The following is a 27186-nucleotide window of genomic DNA, read 5'->3' as shown; positions in this document are numbered from 1 at the left end:
AACACCCTCCAAGTCTGATTAGCCTCTTGTTTATACCGCATTGTGGGAAGCTGAGGCTGCACTGGCTCACTTAACCCTTTTGCAGGCACGAATGTTGTAAGTCCCGTGTCCCTTGGAGAAAGGAAGGAACACCTCCCTCCAGAGTGTTAGCAAGAGACAGAAGTGATCCTGCAAACTACCACCACCACCATGAAGACATCAAGTGCTCTTCTTTTCATCTTACTCCTGCTTTACATCAATGCCAGCACACAGTGGCCTACGCACACAGTCTGCAAAGAGGACAACTTGGAAATATATTACAAAAGCTGCGGTGAGATTTTTTTACGTTTCCATTTTCCTTTCAGCTGCTCAGCAGAGTTGTTCTTAAATGCTGTGAGGGATGCTTATAAAGCCAGGCAGTGAATAGAAGGGTTACACTCCCAAACCTGCACTGGGTTTCACATCTAAAATATTTTTCGTGTTTCAAGTACAGCTGGTTTTGGTTCACACACACACATACCTACTGTATTCAGAAAATAATAAAGAGGAAATAATGTAACAATTCAGAATAATAAACCGCTAAAAAAACCCCAGTTTAGCATGAAAGAGATGTCTAAGATCTTTATCTTGAAGTTAGGTTAAAAAAAATAAGAAGACCCTAGGTCTTTAACTTTTTTACCCCTGGGATCAAACAGGCTCTTCAATGCACTGATCTGCTGCTTTCCCAATGTGCGATGAGGCTGTGGTGATGTGCTTCCTGTCCTCCCACTAGGAATGACAAGGGACCCAGTGTGACAGTGGGAAGGATTCATGTTCTCTGCCATTGCCACTGTGCTTAGTGAGACTTCAGCAGCAGCCCTTACCAGAGGCATTTCCCAAGGATCACAGGGTTTGGTTTGTTCTTTAAATCTGTAGAAAAGAAAAGGAGCAAGCGACACTGGTTTGACTGAAAATGAATTCACTGAATGGTGCCTGCTTTCCACCTCTTGCTTTGCTGGCCGTGTGCCTCGCCTATTGTGCTGATGTGCTTTACAACTGGGACAAAGGGAATTAGATTCACAGACGCCTCATTCATTTTCCGCACGTGATTTGAAAAGCGATTCATGGCAAATGAGCACCCTAGAGTTTGTTTTTCCAATTCATCCAGTTACAAAGGGTTTTCCCGGGGGCTTTTCCTCGCCTGTAGCTTTCATGCGTTTTTGCACACCCATTAAAATAAAGCCAGTGAGGGACAAGAGAAGTAAATAAATATTTGCAATGCCATTCTTTACTGGCCTGCTCCCAGGGGGACTAAAGTCAGGCTTCACGTTCTATAAATGGGTATAATGCATTAAGAAAATATTTAATTAGATATTGAATACAGACTTTGGGTTTGCCTTCATTTTAGTAAAAATTTATTGCGTAAGTGAATTCTGTTCCCTCAACAGGTCCCAGTCAGCATGAGATGCCTTGACACAGAGACACAGGCTACAGTCTGAGTGAATTCAGAGTATGATGAATTTGTCTGCTGGCATGTGCCAGTTAAATGTTGCTTCTTACTGTGCCTAGCTAACAATATACATTTGTTTAGAGTCATTTGTTTCTGTCACTTCCTTTGGTTTGCCATGAACAGAAAGATAAGAGGTACATTCATTCAGGGGGAATTCGCAGCTTGAGAAGCACGAGCCAGAGATCACAAAGGTCAGGTCCCACCACTTAGAGTGGTCTTCTGTTCTCCTGGGCACAGCTATGGGAGATGAAAAGATTACATAGATGTGGAAACGGTGCAAGGATTATATAAGATTCCTTGTTTGAAGTCAGGTTCCTTTCTCCCTTACTGCTCTGTCAGATTCAAGTTGAGGCAACTCACACCTACCATCACAATGTCCTGCCTTGCCTTTTTCCAGAGGCTACCGCATGGGTAGCATCAGCCCAGGATATACCATCTGCATTGCTGCAGTTCATAATCCAGCAGTTTGCATAAAGGAGAAGAATTTAAGGTGCTTTGGGTCGAGCCCCAAAATCTACAGGTCAGGAGGATGAATCCAAGTACATTAGTGCACATCTGCTTCAGAGAAGGACCTGTCCTTAGTGAGCTCACTGGCAAGCTCACAGTGGTGCACAAAGTGCTGATCACCCATTCAGGAGAAGGGCAGCTTTGTCCCTGCTTTATTTCACTGTAAGCCATAACTCAATTTTTCATGTGTCCTGCCAATTGTTCTCACCCAGGAGGACACAGACTTGTTAGTGTTTGACAAGACCCTTTCCCATCAAACCTTCCCATTACAAATTTGTAATGGCAACAACCGCAGAGTTTATATTAGGTAACTGCCCGCACTCTTTAGCTATTTCAGAGGAATACTGCCCCATATGTCCCTCCAGTCTGAGAAATCCCTTTGGTATTGCCTGCTCCACTGAAGGTATCAGAGGATGTCCTATTTGGGGGATAACAGGAGCCACAGTGAGGTAACAAGTACAAAATCTTCAGTAAAGGATTGCCCTGTTGGCTTCAAGGGTGAGGATTTCACCTCTAATGTTGTTAGTATAGACTCTAAGATGCTATCAGGGAATTAGGATTGAATCAAGTAAAATATAAGGATGTTAAAAGAATTTTTACCAAGTACTTCACAACTTGTTTCTGGAGCTCAATGACCTCTCTCAATCAATTATTAGAATTCAGTTTGAGCATTTAAAGAGGAGACAAGTACCCATTTTTGTTTTGCTGTTTATCAGATCCTCTCCTATAATGCAGTAAAAATCTGACTAAATTAAAAAATATGGGCTAATGTAACAGTGATTAATACAACAGAGAAGTTTAGGTGGATAACTGAGTAATTGAAGCCATCTCCTGTACCCAGGAGTAAGTTGCAATTGCTGGTCACAAGCAATTGTTCTAGCTGCATCCTGCTCCTATAGCATGTAAGATACAGGCATGCATCAGGCCCCCAGCCTCAGCCTATGCTCTGGATCCTACAGAAAGCATCCCCATTCCCACTCAGCCACATCAGACTGAATGTTCTGCAGTCAGGACTTCAAGTCATGCATCAAAAGAAGGGGCTAGACAAGATACTAGTGATTAGTATAATGCAACTGCAAAAAAGTAATCAGACACAAAAATCTCAGCAGCAAGTCCATGGTAAGAAAATCAAGCTGAGAGGCAGGTGGTCTAAAAGTAGAGTAAATAGATAGCGGGCTGCCTCCTCTATGTGACCGCAGGAGACATAACACCGAGACAGCCTTTAAATAGCAAAACATTTCCTATTAGGGCCACTCTTCCTCCCAGGAACAAGTGACAAAAATGAAGGAAGATTTCAAATGACCACAAATCACTTTAGAAACCTGGGCAGAGATCCTGAGATAAAAGCAGCACAGGTTAACATCTCTGACTGAGAAAAGAGAACAGTAATTGGCAAGTCTATGCGCAGACATGAAAAGAACCTGCTACATAAATGACCAATTTCTACCCCTTTTAATTTCACTGCAATAATGCTTTTGATCTTTCTAGCTACTTTATAAAAGGCAATTGTCTGGGAAGGGAAGGGCAGGTAGGCAATGGTAACAAAGTGCCTTGGGGAGATTCCAGTGTTATTTGAGTAATAGGCATCCACTTGGAAGTGCAAAGTGCAATGCAGTCAGAGACAACAGAACATAACTCCCTAACACACCTACCAGCACCTGCTTCTAGATCATTCATGTAAAGCCTAATTGTCTTAATTAGCCATGGGAACATTCTTAGTATGTAGTGCTCAAATGGGACCCCCCTTCATAAGGGAAAGCACGTGATTGCTCCTGCAGACACACAAAGAATACTTTCCAACTATTTTTACAGCTCTTTCTTGAAATGTTAGGTGGGCCTATATTAACACTTCAGTGCTTTAGAATGCTTGCTTTTGTTTTGACCAGCAAGTTTAGTGATTATTTAATTAAATTATTTAGATTAGGACCTGAGAGATCTTAGAGCTGCCCACTGCCTGAAACTGTAGGTTTCTTTACAGTTCAGAAACAAACACTGATAAGGCAGAAGGTTCTAAAAAAGGGTATGGACACCATCAACCATTAAGGACTCTGCTTTCTGTGCACTGGAATAAATAACAAGGAATTTCAGGGAGCTCTTCAGAAGAGTCAAAGTAGTAGTATTTGAAGATCTTCAGAAATATTCTCAAGACTATATAAAACACTGCTTAGACCACATGAGATTTTTAAATATAGACATTTTTCCCTAATTCATATCTGATTTTGTTTTCTTTTTCTTCTGTTTTTCATCTAAAGCAAGGTTAATAGCCATTAAAGTTTCACGAGAAGGAGCAAACAATCAGTATTCATTTCAACCTTCTGAATTAAATATGAAATTGGCTGCACCCTTCATAAGTTTTATATCTATATATCTACAAATTTTAAAATAATAACACATATATAGGAATATGGGTAAACATTTACTATAACTCATGTCCTGTGCTAGACAAAGAACCAGGGCAATCTGGTCATCTAGGAAATTATTTTTACATGACACTGCCTCTTCCAAAACAGAGGAAGGTCATGCTGAACTTATGTCCAGTGAGCTCCATGTTTGCTTGCATAGTTCTGTGTCACACTTGAAGCAGTGTCATTTTTATAAACCTTTTTCCTGACCTCCAGTGGCACAATAGGAGAGAGTAGCACTGCCCACTTCAGTACACACTTGGATTAAATTGCATTCATAGATAGAGGAACTCTCATTTGTACGGCTTTTCTTTAAATGTGTGAGCTCAGATTTGGATCTTTGTTAAAATGGCCCCTTGAACTCAACAGGGTGTAGAACCCACTCTGGTCAGACAGTGCACTGCAGACATACTCCTGTTAAACTCTGTATTGAGGGAACTTTTCAGTGCTTAAAATAAAACAAGTGGAGACAGAGACCAATTAGCTCACAATTTCCTGATGATTTGTCTGTCCTTTCTGAAGCATTTCAGGCTTACTAGGGTCCCCCTCACACACACATTATACTTTCTCCTACATACTGAGAGATCAAAGATACTGTTTTTCTTAAATTCCACTTGTTCCTTTTTTAAAAATACACCTGTAACATCAGGTGTATTTTTAAAAATACACCTGTTCAATCAGCAATGCCAACTTGTAAACAGTACTGTTAAATTTGCATCACTGCAGCACTAATTTTACAGCATATCACCTTATGTTCTCTATGCCAACCAATGTAACTAGTCTTTTTCCCTCCCTGACCACACACTTATATTCTTTACTTAAAGGATGTAAGTAATCTGATAGTTTCAGCTGGGAAAGAAAGGTCTGTGAAAAAGTTCTCATTCATGCCTCTTCAGGGCAAGAATTCTTCTAGACACTTGGTAAAAAGAGGTTCTTTTTCCATTATTCTTTGGATTTTTGGCAGACAGATTGAGCCAGATGCTTCTCTTGGACTTATTTATTTATTTCCCTCAAACAGTCTCCAGCAATTGCTTCTGCTCCTAAATTATTTAAAGCCACACAACACCAACTCCCCTCTGATCTTTTGTTGCATAGATTGCTAATGGGCAAACAATCAAAGAACTTAAGAATTCCTCTTGAAAACAATTTTTTTATTTGTTTACTCTGTCCGAGCCATCTTACTGTCATAGCTTTGCTGTTGAACTCATCTGGTATAACTTATTTATTCCAAGGGGAAGACCAGATGTGTACATGTATATTTCTGGCACCAGATCCTAACAAACTGAAACTATCATCAGAATCAAGGTAGCATAGTTATGAGTGTGCATGCAAATCTTCTTTTAAAATTTTGGTCCCTCCATGAATTAAAAATATCCCATCTATTTCATTCTCCATGTCTCATTAGAGGATTTAAACTTTCTTTTTTCTATGTGAACTCTTGAGGTGATTCTGAACATCATTTTATCCTTCTTTCAGAGGGGAGAGTACTTAGTAACTTTTAAAATGTAAATGACATAGAGGAGCAGGAGACAATTTCATACCTCCAAGGTACTCTGGCAAAAACATTAGATTCAGTACCTAGACTTTAAATCTTTCAGTAAAATCAATATTAATGCTTTCAGTGAGACTAGTAGTGGAGCAAATTAACCTCAGCTGAACTTCTCCCACCAGGCTTCAAATTCTCCCATCTAATTTAGTTCTCAGTAGTTTCCTCACAGAGCCAAATTCTTCACCAAATCCATTAAGGTCCTGCACCATGGACTGCAAAAGAGGGTTGTTTATGTTTATGTGTGACAGCCTCTCCTGCTTATCTCCAGCTGATAAATCTAAACTGGTTGGCATGCTTTATACCTACTCACTTTTGCCACCTCTTTGGTTGCTGTAGCCACTGAGTCACTAAGGTAAATGTAAGGATGAGTGGTAACAGTTCAGAAGGCAAGCCATAGAAAAATGTGCTCTCCCCTTTGGAAACATATAGGAGAAACATACCTAAAAAATGGTATATTACATTACAGTCTATAAATTTTGTGGGCAAGGCAATACTGTAATTTGCTATTGGATACTGAATCTGAGCCTATGGAGGAAGCACTCTAATACACTAAACAGGTGAGTCACAACCATTTTAACAATTTGATAAAAATTTGAGATTAGCTCCTATATTAGATAAAGCAGAAATTATCAAAAGGCACATTAACTGCATAAAGTCAGTAGCAAGAACAAACCACAGCTGATGATAAGTGCTCCTATGCAAAGCTTTCTCTTTAAGCCTCTAAGCAATAAAGCATTGCTACACTTTCTTGACCTTGCCACATCATCTCATCTAGAGCTGTCATCAAGCCTCAAAATATATCTGGACCCTACTATGCTTACAGTTTGGCAAATAGAGGCAGGAGATCAGACACTCACACCAATTTAATATCCATCAGGAAAAACATCCATAGTACTCTAAGAAAAATTAACACCTCAAAATGAAAAAAACTACATCAGCATTATTGTGTGTTGGGGTCACTGAACCAACTTTAAGGAGGCAACCTAAACTAGGGAGAAACAGTGGCCATCATGGACAAGATGTCCAAATGCCCTTTACAGATTCACCACATACCAAATCAAAACCCTTTGATCTGTTCCAGATCCTGCTTTTAGACTCAGGAGAGCTTCTAGTTGCCAAAAGCTAGCATTTTGAAAACTGCCACAAATTAATTCAATGCTTCAGTTTCCTCTTCACCTGAAGATGGATGGCTCCTGTCAAATGATCCAGAGGTGATCAGGCAGGTGGGAACCCAGCTAGTTTCCTCAGCAGAGGGAGCATGCCATTGCAACTGTAGCTTACTGCCATGCTTCTGTAGTGGATTTAAACCCATCATGGGAAAATGGGAACATTTAGCCCATTTATATGCTGCTGATTACTGTTCCGTATAATCAGCGGTATAGCTGCTATCCCAGAGCATGGCACATGTCTGACAGCAGGGCAGTTTCCAGCAACGTTTGGTTCTATTTCTGACACAACTCTGAAAGTCTGTTGTGAATTCCCAGTCATTCTGGCAAGCACTGATGTCCAGAGACCTCAGTCTCAAGTAGGGCACTATGAAAAAATTATTTAAAAAAAAAACCCCAACACATAGAAGAGGGAAGAGACAGCTCTGATTAGGAATACAGGCAGTTACTGTAAGCACCTTCTTCATCCAGTGCATGGTGTTTTCTTACCAACAGAAGAACAAAGACTTTCTCTCTCTAATACAGTCCCTGCTGGGCTCAGATTAATGCAGTATTTTCTTGTTACACTGCTGTAGTTGAAGCCTGCCCTGTCTGCCTTTCTCTCTCAAGTTAACTAGGACAAATCAGGATTATCAAGTACAGATCTATATATGCTATCTCTCAAAGCCTGCATCTTTCAGTTTTGTCCTCTTAAACAGGCTTGGATAAAGCTTTGTCATACCACACAAAGCACAGAAATCCCCCCTTTCCAAATACCACCTCTGGCAAAAGAAAGGAAAGAGCCTTCAGAAACTGAGCCTCTCCTCAAGCCTCATCCAACAGCCCTAACAAGCTTGCTCTCAGGAAAGGTGGTTCAGGCAGGAAAAGGCAGGGAGACCCAGGGCATTTCTTTGGCAAGGCTGCTTTATGCATGCTAGTGACACCCCCATTCCCAAACACAGCCCTGCAGAAAGCCCCTCACACCTTCTGTATTCACAGGGGCTTCCCTCCACCTCATCACATCAGCCTGGTGCCAGAAAATCTCTTCCTCTCTTCTCCACCTGACATTTGGATAAGTCTTCTAAGTTACTGTTTCTTAATATTTGCACATTTGAACAACAGTTGTTCTTCACAATGAATTTTATTTGAAATACCAAAAGACAAAATCTTTGTCTTTGATTTAAACTAACCTTGTAAGACACTGAAATCACCTTGCTCCAAAACTAAGGCCATACCCATCAGCCAGTAATGCCCGTGCCTTTATCTAGCCAAGAAACATGCTCTATGCATTACCAGTGTTCAGTATTCTTGGGAGAGGACTTGGGATTATTTAACTTTTATAAACTCTTTTTTTTTTTTTTTTAAGTCTCATTTTCAATTTCTTCTGCTAGTGTCCTGGGCTTTTTTAGTTTATAGATTATACTGAAACCAAATCTTCAAGCTTCCCTTTACAGACATGTAAATTTTATCAAAAAATAAGCAGTTATTCACTCCATTGGACACCTCCAAAAGCTTTGAAGGTTTGGATTTAAACAACCTCAGAAACCACAAGTTGATAGCACTGTTTGCAAAGCCGAACTCCCACAGTCTGTAACCCCAGGACATTAAGGATACACAAACCCTAATCTTCTCTATTCCTTCTCCTCTATGTTGCCTAAGCAAGCCAGAAAAGTTCAGGTTATAAAACATACAGTGACTTCTGCAAATGAGGCCAGAGTGACTGAATTGAGCTAGGCCAGAGCTCCAGTCTGAATCAGGCAAAAGCCTGGAGGGATGGAGCATTCTGATGATAAGGTAGACACAGCCAGTGTAAGTCTCACAATTTATTCTCTCCTCTGAACAGAGGGTCACTCTGCCCCTCCCAGACACGTCTGGATGTGGCAGTGGCATGTGGTGAAGGCAGGCCCAAAGGGAAGTTCATTAAACTGAAGGTGCTCAGGGAAATGCAGATGCATAAACCAGAGAACTGCTAATTCACCTGATGCTTCCTCCTCACTATCCTGTAAGTAGATTCCAGTGTCAAATATAACCTTGAGCATTCAGGTTAATTTATTTAAATAGACATTAAAGGGAAATTGTTGAACGAATACATAAAGTCTGAAATCCCAAACAGTTCCTCATTCTTTCCTTCTCCTTTCATCACCTTCAATGTTGTAAAGACTAATGATTTAATTTTATTAAGAGCTTTGAAGGTGAGGAGTATTGGGTAATTGCTAAATGTTTCTTCCTTGTGCTAATTTCCATCTCCTCTAGCACCAGCTTGTCCTTACCTGACCCTAGCCAAGTGCAGTTGTGCTATTTCATTCCATTCTGTGGCTTATCTGCTCGTAGAAGTATTATTTTGAAACACCCAAAGCTAACCAGTTTGGAGGGTCTTCTTACCACTCCAAGGCTTACAGATGTGGACTTTTACAAGCAAAGCTCATCTGCTTGCTGCTGCTATTCACTCACACCACTGATTTTCATGGTCAGATGGAAACAATGTGATTTTAGAGCAGATTCAGAAGAGAGAGAAGCCAGTACAGCATAGTTAAAAAGACTGGGGGAGGGGGGAGAGGGGGGAAGGGAGAGAGAAGAATAAAAGACAGGCTGTTGTACACCAGCACAGCAAAATTCCTTGAACAGGTGCTTCCCATCTGGCCATGCAATTTCTGTAATGCCCAGTTAACAATCTAGCAGCTCAGGCTCTGAGGGACATTGCCACAGTGGGTTAGCACATTATCATTCCCAGCTGTCCACTCCATCCTGCGCTCTGGAGATCCCCTCCCAGGAGGCTGTAAAGGCAGCCCCAGCTCGCAGCTCTGTGCCTTTGTGCACACCCATGTTCAGCAGGGGCAGGAGCCACTGGCCCCACAACTGCAGTAACCAGAGCACAAAAGAGATCCCCCATCTGTTGTCCTTGTCACTGAGGTTACACTGCTGTAAATATGGCTGAGATAATTTACCTATGAACCTTCTGACAAGAACAGAAGCAGGGGAGAAAACTCTAGAAAGAAAAGTTCAGGAACTCATCTGAGCTTCTAGGCTGTACTACACACAACTGCTTAGTCTTCTAAAAAAAACCCAGCCAAACCCATCACTGTGAGCACCTCGAACAGTAAGTCAGGCTGAAATCTTGCACTGGGGTGCCAGTGCACATGGAGAACCACATCCCAAGTCATTATAGAAACAAATTTCCACCAGAGTGCTTGGGGAAGGGTGAAATGGGTGGTGGGATGCATGGGCTCAGCTGGCACTAAGCCATATCAGGGGTGATTGGTAGCAAGATGCCAGGTACATCCCAAATTCACCTCTCACAAAGCAGGATTTTACTACAGAAGCCAGTCTTCAGTGAAAGCTGGACATTCAGTGCTAGATACGTTGGGAGCTCAGCCTCAGCCACAGCATCAAGTTCAAATAACAGGTCTGGAAGATCCTGGAGTGCATTGATGGTTTACAAAGCCAAAGACTTTCCCATTTCCCAGAGCAGTTGCCCAAAATTTAGTACTGCCTAGACAGAAACTTGAGTCAAAATTCTGCTTCCAGACACCTTTCATGCTAGCTGTAAATATGTTGCAGCCTAAGTCCTTCTCACTAGATACACAAAAAACGCCCTTTTCCCCCTCAGTAAGCAGATTTTCACTGATAAACCTCAATGTGTTTGCAAAATTTCCAACAACATTATGAGTGTTGGTGATTTATCAAAGCTGAACTGGAAAAGCAAAATTCTGTAACCAGTTAAAGAGTTTCTAGCTTTAATTATGGGAGAGGGAGCAGATTGAAGGGAGTAGGTGGAGGGAAGTCTGGGAACATACAGTACTGTGCACCATGAAATGTTGCAGGGAAGTGGAAGGCTGAAGGGCAGCCCCACGTATTTTAGAGATATAACAGTAAATGTTATTGCTCTGCACATGTGAAAGACATAACATGTATTTTTTTTTCAGTCTAACCAGCTCACTTCAGATTTAGGCAAACACAGAAGAATAAGTACTAAACCTCCATAGGAGACACACAGTGACTCACAGTTGTACATCTGAGATGAAAAACAAAAACAGCAATTGCCTTGAGTTGCCTTGGCCACAGGAGGGACTCCTCACGATTCAAGGAAAGAGGGGTATGGCACAATCCCTTAGTGTATAAAGCCCAGCTGAATTTGCAGAGTCCTTCACTTATCATGCAGCTAAACCCCACTAGTTTAATTAATTTCTTTATAGTAGAAATGTTTGTCCCTACATGTTTGGGAATCCAGACTCCCTGGCACCATAGCTTTAGCAACACAGCCATTCTTTCAATTGATTTCAGCAGGAGGTCCCCATATATGCCGCAGTATCTAAGATTGCAAAATTGGATTGCTAAATCAGAGCAGGAATTTCCACAGGGATGGTCAGAAAATTAATTGGGGTTCTTTTGGCAGTGGAAAATTTTACATTTGTCAGCAACAGAGTAACAACATAAAATCCAAGTGCTCCAATTCACAATTTTTTCTGGAATTCCTCATGTGAGTGCTTCCACATTTTCTTCTCTGAGGACCAGATAGCACCTCCTGGATATGTCGGGATCCTGTGCTGCATCACTAGCAGTGCAGTAAAAGACATCCATAGCTACAATGCACTATGAAATGTGTCATCTGCCAAAGGAGCTCAACCCATAGAAATAAACAGATATCCAAACTAAAATAGCCCTGAGATCAGGATCTTTGTAAGAAGCCCAAGCTTTCAAAAAAATCTTGGTTTCATGAACATACCCTTTCCACTCTGTTACTGCTGAGAAAATTTTAAACTAAAAGTTCAAGTTCTAGCCCTAGTGCCACAATTTAATTTGTTCATTAAAGTGCAGCATAGTCTCTTTGAAAAGAGAAGGTCATTATGTATGTTCTACTGCCATGTTTGGCCACAATTCCCTCTTGAAATTGCAGAACCAACAATTTTAGTCACTCAACAACCAGCACTATTTGTAGGCATCAATGCCCAAATTGCTCTGAATCTGAGCAGCTGCTTCCTGAATCTTATCATCACAGCACACACAAAACAGAAACAAGAGGGGCTCTAGCAGAAGCCCAGAAGAATGCGGAAACCAAGCCCTGAGAGATGGTAGAAACCAGAGGGGAAGCAGGAGCAACGGTCCTGGAGAAAAGAGAAGTTTGACATGCTTTCCAGCTGAAGCAGGAAACTGCTCTCCTAACCGATTCCAACAGCTTCTGAAGCTGTAAAAACAAAGCTGGAACTGACAGGAATAAGAAAAAAGAGGAAAGACAACCTTCTGACTGTGGCCACTTGATAAACAACTGCAGGCACTAACTTTTTGTCCCAAGAAGATTATGCAACTGCAGAGACTGCTTTAGTGGTGTGGAGGACAAAATCCAGCACAGGGACACAGAGCTTTAGAAATATCAGTTCTTTTTATCTCTCTCCTTTGAACAGTCATTTTAATTGACCAAAATTTAGGGCTCTGCTGTTAGACCACACTGATAATCTGTGGGCTCACAAAGTCTGGCTTAGTTAGAGCCCTCCATGTCCTCTCAACACTTTCATTCATTCTGTGATCTCCTTTAAGCAATCAGGTTTTGGTCACACAGGCTTGCTGATTGCCAGCTGCTACAGCTGTGGGGCACTGCCACAAAAACAGGGTTAGACTATGGGGATGCTGGCTCAGCCTCACAGAGGGCACTTGTGACTCAAGTTTCACCACAGCATCAAAGGGAAATTCTCTCAACCTGTTATTTTCAGCTCAGTGAGAAGATTAGTTCCAGCAACAATAACTTAGAAACAGAACTCAGTTCCCAAGTCTATGTTTATCACTACCAGAGCTGTGTAAACCAAGGAGCCTATGGCTGCTTCTGCACGTGCCACAGTTGCTTGTCTTTTTTCCACAGAGAACTACGTTGGATGTACAGGCTGGCTGGAATGCCATAATGAGGGACAAAACTGTGCCTAAAGCAAGTTTGAGGCTCAAGGTATTTTTCCAAATAGGCCAAATCTTTCTCCTCCTGCCACAGCTTTGGAAAACAATTGCAGATTCTATTGGTTGTGGCAGCTGAGCTGTCAGTGGTTGCTGCTGCCTGTCACCAGGGAGTGACATGTCAGCAAGCCTTCAGGCACAGCATCAAGTCTCATGGAGGCTAGCAAGGAAGAAGGTAGAAGTGGTAGGAAAACAATTATGCTTTTACAAGAGTTTTAGAGCTTTTTGCAGAGAAAGGGATACTACAGGAATTAGAAAGAATCACGTTCTTTACAATTATCAGTCAAAGGGCTGCCTTTGGTCCCACAGCTCTACTGAAGTCTCCCAGAAAAGGAGAAATGTAGAATATTTTCTGGCTTAGAAATATCACAGGATGACAGACCCAAAAAAAAAAAAAGTGCTGCAGTATTTCAGTTAACACAATTTTATTTTCAGTTTTGGACTTTTCATCCCACTCCAGAATCCAGTTTCCTAATCAGCTTCACCAAGCCATCTTGTGATGCAAATTAATTAATAAACATCTTCATAACCAATTGCTCCTCAGTGCTGAGGAAGGAATGGCAATGTGCAGAGTCTGGGAAAAGCAGTTGTGCTGAGATTTCACCACTGAATAAGCATTTGCCACCCACCATTGTGGGGAACTTTCCTTCTTTGAGCTTGATTAATTTTCCTACACAGTAGATTCTAACCTCACCCAGGTTATCATCTGAGTGCACTTCTGACTGAAGGAGCAGAAAGGACAAAAGTAGCTATTGAGTGCAGAGTATGGAAGCTCTAAGCACTTCTTGGAGAACTTTTAAGAAATATGTAATTAGTTTTTTATAACACTTCTATATTTTATATATTATGTATACAGTCAGTATCTCATAAAGATACAACAAAGCAGTAACCCACTGCTTTGTGTCTTCAAACAGATCCCCAGCAAGATTTTGCTCTCAGCATTGACCATTGTTCTGATATTGCAAAACACACCTTTGACATCAGAGCTGCAACGGTCCTAGGTAAGTGAATTGCTGTTATCTCATGCTGTACACAGGTAATTCATACATGAGTGCTGATATTAAGAAGTAAGCAAGGGTGACAATCTCCTATAAAATATGAATGAGCTTCATTTCTTAGAAACTTCAAAACCTGTGCAGGGTTACAAAAATGTCAGTTCTGTTATCAGTTCAGCCTCAGACTACATATGTCACCCTGAAGAGGTCATATCAGCTTTCAGCCCCTACTCAGCTCCTACTCTTCATTTGTACACACGCAGAGCCAAGGGGGGGCTGCTCTAGAGCTCATCATCTTCATAGTTAAGTCTTCTGGGGAGAGTACTGTTGACTTTCACACACCTTCTTGTGTCACTACGTCACCAAATTTTCAAGGCTGTGACCCTTGCAGGTCTGAATGGACTCCCACAGAGCAATGTGGGGAGACCCCTCTGTCCTCCTGGGCATACATTCTGGGAAAGTGCTGGCCTGAGGAATAGTCACACCATCAGTTTGCCACCTGCACCAGCTGAAATTATACCCTTTAGCACTTGACTGATCAGCAATAAAAGGTAAAAACTGCGTGCACAATTTAATATTAGCCGTAGCTTGCTTTGTGGTTCTTTCACAGGAAAGCCATCTCTTGCAAACCTGAGCCCCAAGCTCATCTAGATCCTCTACTGCCAGAGCACAAATATGAAAGTGCTGCTGTATGCTCTTGGTGTTGAAAATAAATTTGTGTGCCAAGTTTCTTTTAGCACCTGGGAATGCTTCCTTGCATGCAAAAGGTCTCCCTTCCTGCGAGACGTGGGCTATTTGTCCAGGGAGCATCAGTTTTCAGGTGCCTACAAAGGTAAACAAGCCTGAAAAAAAAAAAATCACACTACAGACATTTGCAAATACTTTTCCCACAAGTCAGAGTACAGGTCCTCCATCTAAATCCAGTAGCCTCACTGGCTCTGCCTGTGTCAACAAGCCAGGCACAAGCAAGAAACTTCCTAGCACTGCCAAGCTGCTGTGCTGGTCCCTGGCACAGGTTTGGCTCAGGCCAGTTACTGTTTTCCCAGGCAGCAATTACAGGTCACAAGTTGTTTCCAGGGGCCCATTGGATATGATCCCTCTGCCAAGAATACAAGAGAAGTTCAGATGTAAGGACATGAGATTTGCTACACCATTTGACCTCAGAGTCAGAAAATGGTCATGGGTATAGTTTATTTAACAATCAAGAGAACTGCTATTATGTCCCCTGTCATATATCTTGAAGGACCTAGAGACCTGCTCCTGAAGCACAGATTTCTATGTATCAGGAGTCCTCTGTGAAGAGAAAACATCTACTGGCTCAAACAGCAGGGAGGAAAAACCAGAATATTTTTCAAAATAAAGTAATAAACCTGTTTATGCTTGCGCTTTCTCTGAGCTCTCTTTCTGCTTTGTCTGTAGGACACAGCATCAAGGAACTCTATGTCAAGCTGGACATGATCGTAAATGGCAAGACAGTCTTAACCCACTCCGAGACGCTTTGCGGGCCGGGTCATTCTAAGCTTATTTTCTGTGGAAAGAAGAAAGGAGGTAATTTAGGTGGCACTCTAAGTGTTTGATGGCCACTGAATACTCCAAGCAGGATGTGCCTGCTGTGCTGCTGACTGCACCAATACATTGTAATGTTCTGTTTACTTCAGCAGCATGTTAATGGGTGACAGGAACGCAGTAGGACGGAGACATGTTAATTTAAGGGCCTGCTTTTCCCCCCAACCTGTTTGTTTGCTTTACTTTTAATCACAGAATATTGCATGCACATGGGATTTCAGGTCCATTAAAAATTACTGTGGTTATGTGACCCCCATCCACCAGCAGGGAGGTTCATAAACCCTATTTAGAGGCATGTGCTTCTCACGTGAGCAAGAAGTATGACAAAAATAAAAGCTAGTTCTGTAAAAGAAATAGCTGAGCAAACAAAGAACCATTCTGAACATGTTCTTCACTATTAAGCAAGTCACACCTCCTGTCCTTAAAGGCAATTCTTTAATTACTTTATGAGGAAATATGCTTGAACAAGGATATTTGGAACAAGATACTATTTGCTACCATCTATGGTTTGCATCTCCTTTCAGTTCAACCTGTGCCTATGCAGCAGTCAGATGAATTCAGCTCGTGCCAGTCACACTGCCAGCTGGCAAAGACTTGCTGTAGTTGGTTTAGAATGCTATTGCTTGCCCCCAGAAAACACCCCCCCGGGCATCTTTGGGCCCAGGTGAGCCTTGGCACCTCAAGGCTCCTTCTGCCACAACCCAGGCTAGGTAGTGCCAAGTTAGCTGTGCCATGTCTGGAAGAGCTGTGGTATTGCTTCTGGACTGCAGTAGCATGTATCCATTAATTTTTAAATCCCCCTCACATCATGATCATCTATTTAGGCTGTTTTTATAAAAAAACAAGTAGAACCACAGAGAAGTTTGAATTGTCAGAGCATCAGATAGTTACAGAAGCTCTGCTTTCCTTGATCACTCACATCTTCAAGCTGATAACCCTGAAATAACTCATGTGCAAGGGCCATGAGTTTAAAGACCATGCACAGCACTACTGCTAAGACAGTTCCTGGAAAATGACTAAGACATTTCACACTGCACAAAACTATCACAAAGAATAATAGAGAAATGTTGCATGAGCAACCAATTATGTAAATCCTGTAAGCCAGATAGACAAAAAAATTAAATTCAGAAGTTTCTTCAATTGTGTATTGAATTACAAGAGGAGAAAAACCCACCCACAGACCTATTGAAAAACTATCTTATTCTGATGAAGTACTTAATAACATCCTTCAGTGAATACATTAAGGAGAAGTAGAGTCAGTCCTGAGCTGAACACAAACTGCTATTCACTCATTAAGCTACAAAGCCAAAACCTCCTGGGGTTTCCAAGTCTCTTAATCTTAAACTGACAGGCGATTGTTTCTGCTAATTGAAGTACATTATGATATAAGCACATAGTTGGTTGTTTAAATAATACTATATATCTTCATTTAGAAGTACCCCTTCTTCAGTTCAAAGATGTCTGCCATGCACTTTTTAATACACCCTCTCATTCAGTAGCTGTTTTTATTTAGTAATTAAGTCACAGTGGGAAAAAAGTGAACTTTCTCAGACAGGTTCAAACTGAAAATGGGGTATTTCTTAATTAGTTGACAGTCGAATCTACCCCATGTTATAGCACAGAGAATTGAGCTGAAGACCAATTTAAGGCAGTTCAGGCATAATTTACCATATAAGCACAGCTGTAAATCTGACCTAATGCCCGTGCAGGAAGGATAACTTGTGAATGACCAAGTATGCAGACTATTAAGACAGAGGAGAGCAGAGAGCCCTTTCAACTGAAGATTTTCATGGAGAGCCCCTTTTTCCCTGATCTATGGGCAACATTTCCAACATCTGGCCAGACCTGACCTGTGTTTAAATGTAGTTTCACACAGCATTTACTTGCCTTTCACAAGGAGGCCAAAAATTGCCTGCCCCTCCCTCTCCCAAAATTAGACAGAACATCATCCTTCTACAGGTTTTGTTGATCCACTTACTTGTGGGGAAAAGCAGAGCACAAGTTACAAGAAAAAGAGACTTGTAAGAGCCAGATGTGGCAAAGTCTTATTTATTTGAGGGAAGTTTACTTTTTTCTTTATATTTGCCCTGCTATAATGCTACTGTTTTTTCATGACTGGAACTACTCTCTGTGCTGGAAAGACTTAAAATAGCTGGAGATTTCATGTTCATCATAATCATATAGTATTTACTATTTTTACTAACCAAAGGTCATGTCTGGCACTGCTCACTCAGACTCATAAATAGGATTCCAAGATCTTTTTCTTTGAGCTATAAGACTGTTGTGAAGTTGTTAGCTCAAAGTTTGCAAGGAAATTTGCCATTGCCTATTTAGGAACAGCAACAATATTGCTAAACTCTTTGTGGCATAACGTGAACTTAGGCCTTCCTCTTTTTTAGTAGAATGTGCTGGTTATTCTCCATTGCCTCCAAAGAAAACAGTTACATAAGATTTAACAGATTTCCCAATGCAATCACTAAAATCAGAGTGGAAGATCTACCAGGGTAATATTAAGCAATGTGTCAACCACAGCTTGGAGGCTTAAGCAAAGCTACCTGACAGAAAGATAGCTGCCTCCTCTGCAAATTTTCTTTTGGGCTTAACTGACATAGGCACCATCAGAGCACTTGCACAATTCCTTGTGCACACTCCCCAGACTATAAAGAAATTCCCCACCTTGCTTCAGACCTCCATTTTACATTATTGTCCCTTTCAGTAGGTGTTACAGTGAGCAAGTTTCTAAAACAGCATTTGTGAATAAAAGTAGAGAACATAACATGAATTAAAAGACTGGCTATCACATTGAGAATGTAGATAGCTGTTTCTGAGAAAGCAGCTACACCACAAAGCTAGGTCTTTGGGCTGACACACAAGGCCATCTTGCTTAGCCCCTTCACCTCACCTTTTCCTCACCAGTAAAAAGAGTGACTCTTTCTCACCAGGCCATGTATTTACATATGTTTTTCCCCACTCAACTATACAACTATAGCTGGCAGTTATTCACATCATTCCTACATCCACAGCACAGAAGCTGTGTGTCAGTTGCATCGGTGCAAGATTGTGTCCTAGAAGAACTCCAACATGGAGCATTGAAGTTCTAAAAATATTTAAAACATAGAAAAAGGAAGAGGTGGGTGCAGATGTACAGGGCCTTTATATAGTATAAGAGTGTGAGAATGCATAAAGATTTTCAGTGAAAGGAAGATTTGAGAAAGAGGAGTGAGAATTTCATTATAGGTGTTTAGTCAGGAAGAAGAGGCATCTTCATGACAAATGATAACTAGTAATTTGAAGTAATCCTCAAGAAATTCTTACTTACACATTTGAAAGCTCTGCCTCAGACTAGAAATTACTAAAGGCATGCTCACTAGCAATAAAAAGGACTAAGTCCCCTTTGGTAGAAATAACTGTGAAAAGCTGCTACAAAAACACAGTAGTATCACCTTGATTCAGTGGTACAATAGAAATATTTTCCAGGCAGAAAAATTCAGATAAATCTATAAGAAAAAGGGCTGAAAGCAAATCACTGATGGCAGCATGCTTGAAAGGTACTATAAATTACCAGCAGACAAAAAAGAAAAAGGGGAATATTTAATTGGAAAAATGCACTCATGGTTTATGCTCTTCCAAATGTGTGCGTATTTTTTGCAACCATGTTTGGGCTTTTCTCTAGGAAGACCATAGAATTCTTTCAATAAGATAGGCTCAGTGTTTGTGACAGTTATACTTACTGCAGCAGATGTGTTCATCCCCTTTCAATGGAGGAATGTAAAAATGTATGAATATGTGGAGAAAAAATGCATATTAAGGATGCTGTGATAAACTGCAGTCCTTCAAGCCTTGGAGGATGTTTACACTTCTAGAATTATAGTAGAAATCCCCATGCAACTGGAACACTGAATGGTCTTTGAAAAGCCTGATCCACTGGGGAGGTTTCCATGGTCCAAAGTGAATATGAATGATAAAATTCATCAGGTTTATGAATCCATAGTATTTCCTGACAGGCCTCAACAAGCTGAAAATGAAAGCTGCCCTTGCTTTCCTATAAGGACATACTTTCAAAGCAGCATAGTATCCCCCTCCACACTGAAGCAAGGAAGGTTACAGGAGTTTTCCAAAGGACTGGTTACAGAACCACAGAATTGTTGAGGTTGCAAAGTCATTTGAAGGTCATCTAATCCAGTTCCACATACTTCAAACAGGGCCATCTGACAGCCAGTTGCCCAGGACCATGTCCAGAGCAAGGCTTATAGATATATCTAAGGATGGATGCTCTATAATCTCTCTGGGCAACCTCTGCCAGTGCTCACTCGCCCTCACAGCAAAAAAAAGTCTTTCCTAATGTTCAGGAGAAACCTCCTCTGTTTTAGTTTGTGCCCACTGCCTCTTTGCCCTGCCACTAGGCACTAGTAGAGACAGCCTTGTTCCATCCTCTTTTACAACCCCACTTCAGGTATTTGTACATATTGATGTGCTGTCCCTTAATGTTTTCGTTCCCTACGCTGAACAGTCCCAGCTCCTTCAGTCTCTCACTGGAGAGATGTTCCAGTCCCTTAATTATGTCAGTGGCCTTTCACTGGACTTTCTCCAGTAGCTCCATATGATTCAGCTGTGAACCACTGCAAGACCCCTGGTTAACAAGAGCTAAATAAGGGTAAAGCTGAAGCATAAAGCAGTAAATGTGGACCTCAAACCGGACAAGCAGCACTTGCTGCTCCACATTTGAAGGCTCCCTAAAAGTTGATACAGCCCATGGCAGTGATTTCTTTGATAACTGAGCAAAGGCATAGCTACAACATATCAGAGCAATCAAGGAAAACTTCTCAGAGTGGGCTGAGGCAGAGGCCTGAGACTGCATTCATCTGGTTACTTTATCACAGTGAAGTGTGTAGGGAAAAATAGCTTCTACCTACACTAGATGAGAGATTAGCATTGCCATCATTTCATAAGCAAATTTATGGCCTGATGACACCTACTTCATTTTAAAATACAGGCTTTGCAGAGCCTGAATGCTGCATCTATGTTTTTAGATTCTGGATGGCTTTCTGAGAGCCTAGCTGAGATCCTAACAAGCACGTGATCCAAGAGAAGCTTCCATGTCCCCATGCAGAAGGACTTTGGGTGATTCTTCACAGCCCAGTTTCCTCTCCCCTCTCCTCTGCTGTCATCCAAGATTTGCTAGGCTGTGAGTTGACTGAAGAAAAGGTAGTCCTGCAAGGCTCTCTGCTGAACAAAAGGACATGCATAGCACAAGCCCCACCACTGCATGGCCCACACCTCCCTGAGGGAGCAGCTCCCAATGTGCCTTAGATCACATTGACACACACAGCTCAAGTCCCAGGGGAGTCACTCATCATTATGCAGTCTTTGGTGCCTTTAATTTCCATTTAGAGTCTATTAAAGCTGTGAACTGAGAAGTGGGCCGTACTGTATTTTTAAAATTTTTGAGTCACCGCTCACTGCAGTGGAGATGTGTCAGACTCCTGGGCTCTTACTTCGTGCACAGAAGCGAGAGGCAATGGTGACTGCTCTCTGAAAACAGTAAGACTTTTTGCTGTCCACATGAATTAGCCAGGGATGCAGAGGGGAACGAGTACAGTACAATTGCTGTAGCATAGCTGATCAGTTTGAGATTGACAAGCCAAGACATACTTATTCTGTTCTCTGTTTTGGGATTAGGTTGTTCCGGGCAACACTGAGTTGTTTTGCATCTTCTCCACCTCCCCAGATCATCAGGGCATTACATTAAACAAACTTCTCATTAATGCAAAGGTGTAGAACACTGGTAATATCTCAGGTTTCTCCTTTTCCTAGTTTATCTTACTGTCATCATTGTTTTATATAATTTTGTTACAAGACTAACATTTCATGTCATTTGTGGGAAAAACTTTTGTGGACTGTTTTCCAAGTCCATGCATGATGATATGGACCATACAATCTAAAGATGTTACAAAGCTTTTATCCAACCTTTCACAAGAAACAGTTTAAACCAACAGTGAGACTAGACTAAAACTCTCTAAAAGTGACAAGCATCAAAATGCCAGCACATACTCACATAAACATGATGACACACTCCTCTGTCACTGTCAAAGTAAGGAATATTTCATGACACCTACAAAAAAGAATCCTTAAACAGTTCTTAGACTTTCCCATGACTTGTGTGGGGCAAGTTGTACAAGAAATTCTGAAATACTGAAACATCTACAAGTTTTATTTTCAGTCAAGTCTGCACAGTTTGGCCCAGTAAGCTATAAAGAAGTAGGAGGAACTGCAGAACAACTTGCTAATTCTATCCATTAATGCCAAAGTTGCCCTTTCTTCAACAGCCAAAAGCAGGCATGCCTCGTACAATTAGGGAGATGAGGATTGGAAGGTGGAACTCCCAGGCTCTATTCCAGTCACCAACACGGTTGTGATGACTTTAATACCTCATGTAACTTCTTATTGTACACTCCCTCAGCAGAGAGACAGACATGTTCCTTTCACTTTAAAGTCATGTTCAGCAAGCAGTCAGAAGTCCATACCTACAGCTCAGCTCAGATTGGTTTTTCTAAAAGTTACCAAAACAGTACAGTTCAACTGCTGCAGCTGCAGGTGTTTAATAGTTTGTGCTAAAGGACTTGAATATGGCAGTCCCTCCCTCCGCTGTCATTTTCAGGCTGTGTGATGACAAAGGAATGTCCACCTGGTTGTGCAAAAATGTGCCCCCCTTTTCCATTCACAAGGGCTGCAGACTCTCGTCGAGTCCAAGCTCTGCCTTGCTTTCCCCATAAGGCAGTATTCATCCTGATACTTCCCTCAAGAGGGCTGTTGCAGGACTGTGTATGGAGCATTTTGCAGTTCCATAATCCTTGTCACTGTAGGCTCTGAAATGCCATTACCAAAAAAGAATCTATGATCAGCTGACTTTTTCCTTCCTGTGCTGCGTGTCTAACCATCCATCACCATTGTTGCTTTCCAGAACATCTCTATTATGAGGGGCCAGTCACACTGGGAATCAAAGAAATCCCTCAGGTAAGTTGGTTGCAGCTGTGTTCCCAAGCAGAAGGGCTTCCCAGATGAGGTATGGTCAGAGGACTACCAGCAATCACCCCAGCACATTCCAGGCTTCCCCAGCTGGCACACTAGATCTGATAGTGTTTCATATGAATAATCCTTCTCAATATGAAATTAAGTGGCTTTGCTTATAAAGAGTTACAGAGGCACTACTATCCAGTGACAAAGTTGGTTTTTTTTCCAGATAGCAGATGTCTGTATAAGCATTAAGTCAGACAGCCACAGAGTTCTTTAGTAGGCTCGCCCTCTCTTACTCTTAAAATAGCAAGAAAAGAAGCAGTTCCAGAGCAGTTCCAGGGGACTCCCAAGAGACCAAGGCTGCAATTTTGCTCAGTCCTTAGTGAACTGAACAATTTGGAGGATCTCATTCATCCTCTCTGGCTATAAAGGCATTTTAGATACTATTGCAATTGAACATGTTCCACTGTATGTACATGGTGTCAGGCAGAGAGACCAAGGTCTTCTAGGTGGCAACTGAAGGTACAAGTTATTGGGCCAAGAACACTTTCTCTGGATTTATGGAGCCTTAAAATAAGAAAAAAATTTCTTAGGAAGGTGGGAAAACAGGCAGTACTCTAGGCACTGCTCTGAATTTCCTGGTCATCCATTACAGATGCTTTTTACTGGCAGCCTTCTCCACACACAGCTAAGTCTCCTAGAAACTCAACTGAATCACACTGCAAAAAAAAAAGACAGATTCAAATGCTGGATGCAACAGTGTCTTAACTGGGCACAGCATGAAGATATATTTGATCAGTATACAACAAAGGATTTTTTAGAGACATACAATGAAGAGATTGGATTGAAGGGAAGAAGGCAAAGTCTTTGATTATCAAGGCATCTTGTTGAGAATATAGCAAAGAAAGGATCACAGTCACCACTGAAAAAGCATAGAGTTCAGGTGGTCAGTCAAATACCCCTTAGATTTACTTGGAGAGGCACAGCATGAGCTCTCAGTTCTTCAGCAGCAGACATAAAATGTGTGTCAGAGGCTCAAAGATGAGGTCTGGGATCTGCTCAGCACTGGATTGCTCCAGGCTGGAAAAGAAAACAGGATCAGAACAGGGATACAGAACAAAGACCTGAGTCCCAAAGAACTGAGCTTGCCAAGACCTGCAGAGGTGATAACAAGGATAGCTGGCTTCTGGGAGGATCGAGCCTCCACAAGTGCTACCATCTCCTATGTCTCATTCTTCCTTTGGTGACAGCAGCAACCAGGACCTTCATTTTCCCAAAGCTTTCACACAGGGAGCTGGACCCCCATTATGCAGGCTGTTATCCCACCCTAACCAGTCTGCTTCCCTAAAGGGTATAACCTACAGAGGCTGTGTTGAGCACTGCCTTTTGATGTCTCACACAGGAGTGCCTGAGCTCACATCAATCATCATCCTGCTCCAGGAGCAGCTTTACTAACATACTTACGTAGTAAAGCCTCGAGACAAACTGAAGAATAGGTCTTTAAACCAAGAAGAAGCCATAGACATATGCACACAGTCCAGTAAAACTCAAGTTCTGGGCAAATTAGCTGAATTTTCAGCTAGTTTTTGGAGCCAGAAACTCCAAGACTGATCTCAAGCCTCTTTTAATAACATTTTTCACCACAAGCAAAAAATTATTCTGAAGGAGAAAAAATAAATTGAATCACTAATAAACAATGGAAATTACTTATTATGAAGTCTCTTCCATTAATTAAACTACAAGCTTTTAGAGAGTTAATGTGCTTGTGAGAAAAAGAATAGGAAGCCTCTTTTTTTAATTAATCAATCAGGCAAATAACACCATCCTCCCATGCTGACAAAAAGGAACGATTCCATACAGCAATCATCTTCTGTTCATTGTAAAGAACAGCCTCATCCAAGAAGCCTGAGGGATTTTTGCACGCTCCACACAGGAATTACAACCAAGCTCTATTCTCAAGAGCATGTTGCCATTGGGCCTCTCTCCAAATTTAGATTTTATTCTTAACTTGAACCTCTCCTTGAGCATGCAGGACAGGTATTGCTTTAAAAATCCCATTGTAAAAGGCAAATGCCGAGAAGCCTGACTCATTCTATCTATGCCTCCTTCTACTCCACAACCAGAAGGGCTCTAAACAGGGCACGAGCAGTCTGTGGTTTGAAGCGAGGAGGCCACTGCTGTCAACCTCCCCTACCCCACATTTTGCTCCCCTCCATGCTCTAGCAAAAAAACCCAGAAATGATTACTGCAGTGCCAGCAATACACAGTGAATAAATCTAGTTCACCTCTCCTTCCAAATCTGTTAAAGCCACCTTGGTCACCTCCCTGTACAGTGCTTCTCCAAGTGTCTGGAGAGAGCCATTTTGACCTATACAAGATAGCCATGGTTTCTTTAATGTTCAGATTTTTTTTTTTTTTCACTGTAATGATAATAAGTTCTCCCCAAAGCCTGAATTCATATTTTCAACTAACAATCAGAAATCAGACTACTTATTGTTTTATTATATAGGAATTCGTTATAGATTGAGTCATCTATACACACACTTCCCCCAGCATGCTCTGTTATAAAAATTCATATCAGCAACACTGAACAACAAGATCCATGTAAGAGAAGTGCCAGAGAACTGAGCACCTCTTTTTCCGGTTACTAAATAGCACAGGCCATATTGTGTTTGCTTATAAGAGTCATGAGAATTTACAGATTTACAGAATTTACAGATTTGAAGGGATTTTTTTAATGCAGCAAAACATTTCATTCCCCTTGCACTGTTTAATTTTCAATTTGTGCTGTCAGCATTGATATCCCTGAGGAGAGTATTTTGGCAGAACATATGGGCACATCCTTTACCACCTCTGAAACATTTGGACCAGGAAGTTTTTGGAGGAACTTGATGGGAAAAAAATTGTTCTGTTTCTAAAAGGAGGAGTCAGAAACTTTAGCAGTTATATAGTACTGATGGGCTAATCTCTTGTTTTGCATTTTTCTCATACAGGGAGATTACACTATTTCAGCAAAGCTGACTAATCAAGATCACGTCATTGTCGCTTGTGCCGATTTTACTGTGAAAAATTATTTAGACTATTATTAGCCACAAACCAATTCCATGAAAGCTACAGACTACCAAAACTATTCAAGTCAAGTAGGCTGCTGGCATTCTACAATGATTCTGAAGAAAATAATCCTCACATGGTGATTCTCATGCTGTTCCTCTTTATAATTTGCTATTTTCAAGAAGCTACTAGATCCTCTAGTGGTAATTTTATCTCTAAACGCGCACTGTAGCCTACTTTTTTTCTTCTAATATATACAGCTGTAAAAAGAAAGTATCCAATACCAACACTCTCAGGATGAAAATAGCATGAGGCAGAACAGGCGAGAGCCTAAACACTTTTTTTGCAGTAAGTTATGGAGGTATCCATTTCTAACACAGGCTAGAAGATGACTTTCACATATATCAGATATTATGCAGTTACAGAACTCAACATCTTAAATCTTCTCTAGAGCCTGTCTGGAGATTCCACTAGCACAGCTTTTGCTATAACTACAGAACAAAAGGAAATAGGATGAGCATGCCTTTTTACCAGTGATCGATATCATAACATAGGATTCATATCATTCTAGTCTTCTGGAGTGTACCTGGAATTTTTTTGTTCTGTGACGTTTTTTAAGTGATGAGTGAATCATTCTGTAGTTAGGCTATGTGCTCTTCTTGCTTCTCAATAAATTCATAATGAAAAACTATTTTTTTCTCATTTTTTGTCATGATTCTCAGATCTCTCCAAAGTTTAAGGGGGGAAAAGGATGCTGAAGGAAACAAGTTCAAAGAGCACATTTTAAATATGAAGTATCAGTCATGGTAACACATATTTTATATCCACAGAGGACAAACTGTTCCTTGCTTTGAAGCCCCAGGAGAAGTAACACAAATTACATTCCAAGTGCAGCACATCCCCAAACCATCTCATTCCAGGAGCCTTTGTAGATGACATAGATGACATAGCTGATGGGTAGATAGATAACCATGCACAAGGCAGCACATGGAGAGTGTAGAGACCTGTTTGGGATCCTGCCATGGAGTAGGGTTGAGTTATGATTTGAAAAGGTATAGGCAGGAGTCAGAGACACAAGAGGCTCCTGGAGCTGAGCACAAGTTTACAAAGGCTGGTCACAAGCATTGGGCTGCATAACTCATGTTGGAAAGATTCAGTATATACAGCTAGGGCACCTGTGGCTCACATCTGGCCACCCAGGAGCTCTGACATATGGCCTCCATCCTACACACCCACATTCTGCAGCTCAAACAAATTCCTGAGCAGCCAAAGAATCCCTGGTGCACAGATGACCAACACCTCAGAGCGGCCAAGAGCTAGCAGCAAGGGAGCGTCTCTTGTTTTCTTCTTGTGCAGCAAAACTCTCACCTGCTATCCCAGCAAACAGAGCAAGTCTGAGACCTGCTCACACAGGGAGGCTTTCCACAGCTGAACGTGAACCAGCAAGCACACTAGATGGGACAGAGCATGTTAAATACACTGGTCTTTGAGCCTATTTCTGTTACACCCTGGTTTGGAGAGGGGAAAAAAAGAAGGAAGAGGAAAGAGAGAA

The 27186-nt window shown here is 41.4% G+C and overlaps 1 protein-coding gene across 1 annotated transcript; it reads left to right on the top strand.

Annotated features, from left to right (window-relative positions):
- Positions 1–26325, top strand: LY86 (lymphocyte antigen 86). The gene is made up of 5 exons (XM_064425485.1): positions 1–310; positions 13923–14009; positions 15423–15551; positions 22531–22583; positions 25577–26325. The coding sequence occupies exons 1-5, from the start codon at positions 190–192 to the stop codon at positions 25670–25672; spliced, it is 486 nt and encodes a 161-aa protein (XP_064281555.1). The 5' UTR covers positions 1–189; the 3' UTR covers positions 25673–26325.
- Positions 26326–27186: the final 861 nt, after the last annotated feature.

The sequence above is a fragment of the Passer domesticus genome, chromosome 1 (assembly GCF_036417665.1).
Source record: "Passer domesticus isolate bPasDom1 chromosome 1, bPasDom1.hap1, whole genome shotgun sequence".
Classification (NCBI taxonomy): domain Eukaryota; kingdom Metazoa; phylum Chordata; class Aves; order Passeriformes; family Passeridae; genus Passer; species Passer domesticus.
This window is presented reverse-complemented; position numbering and strand designations above follow the sequence as displayed.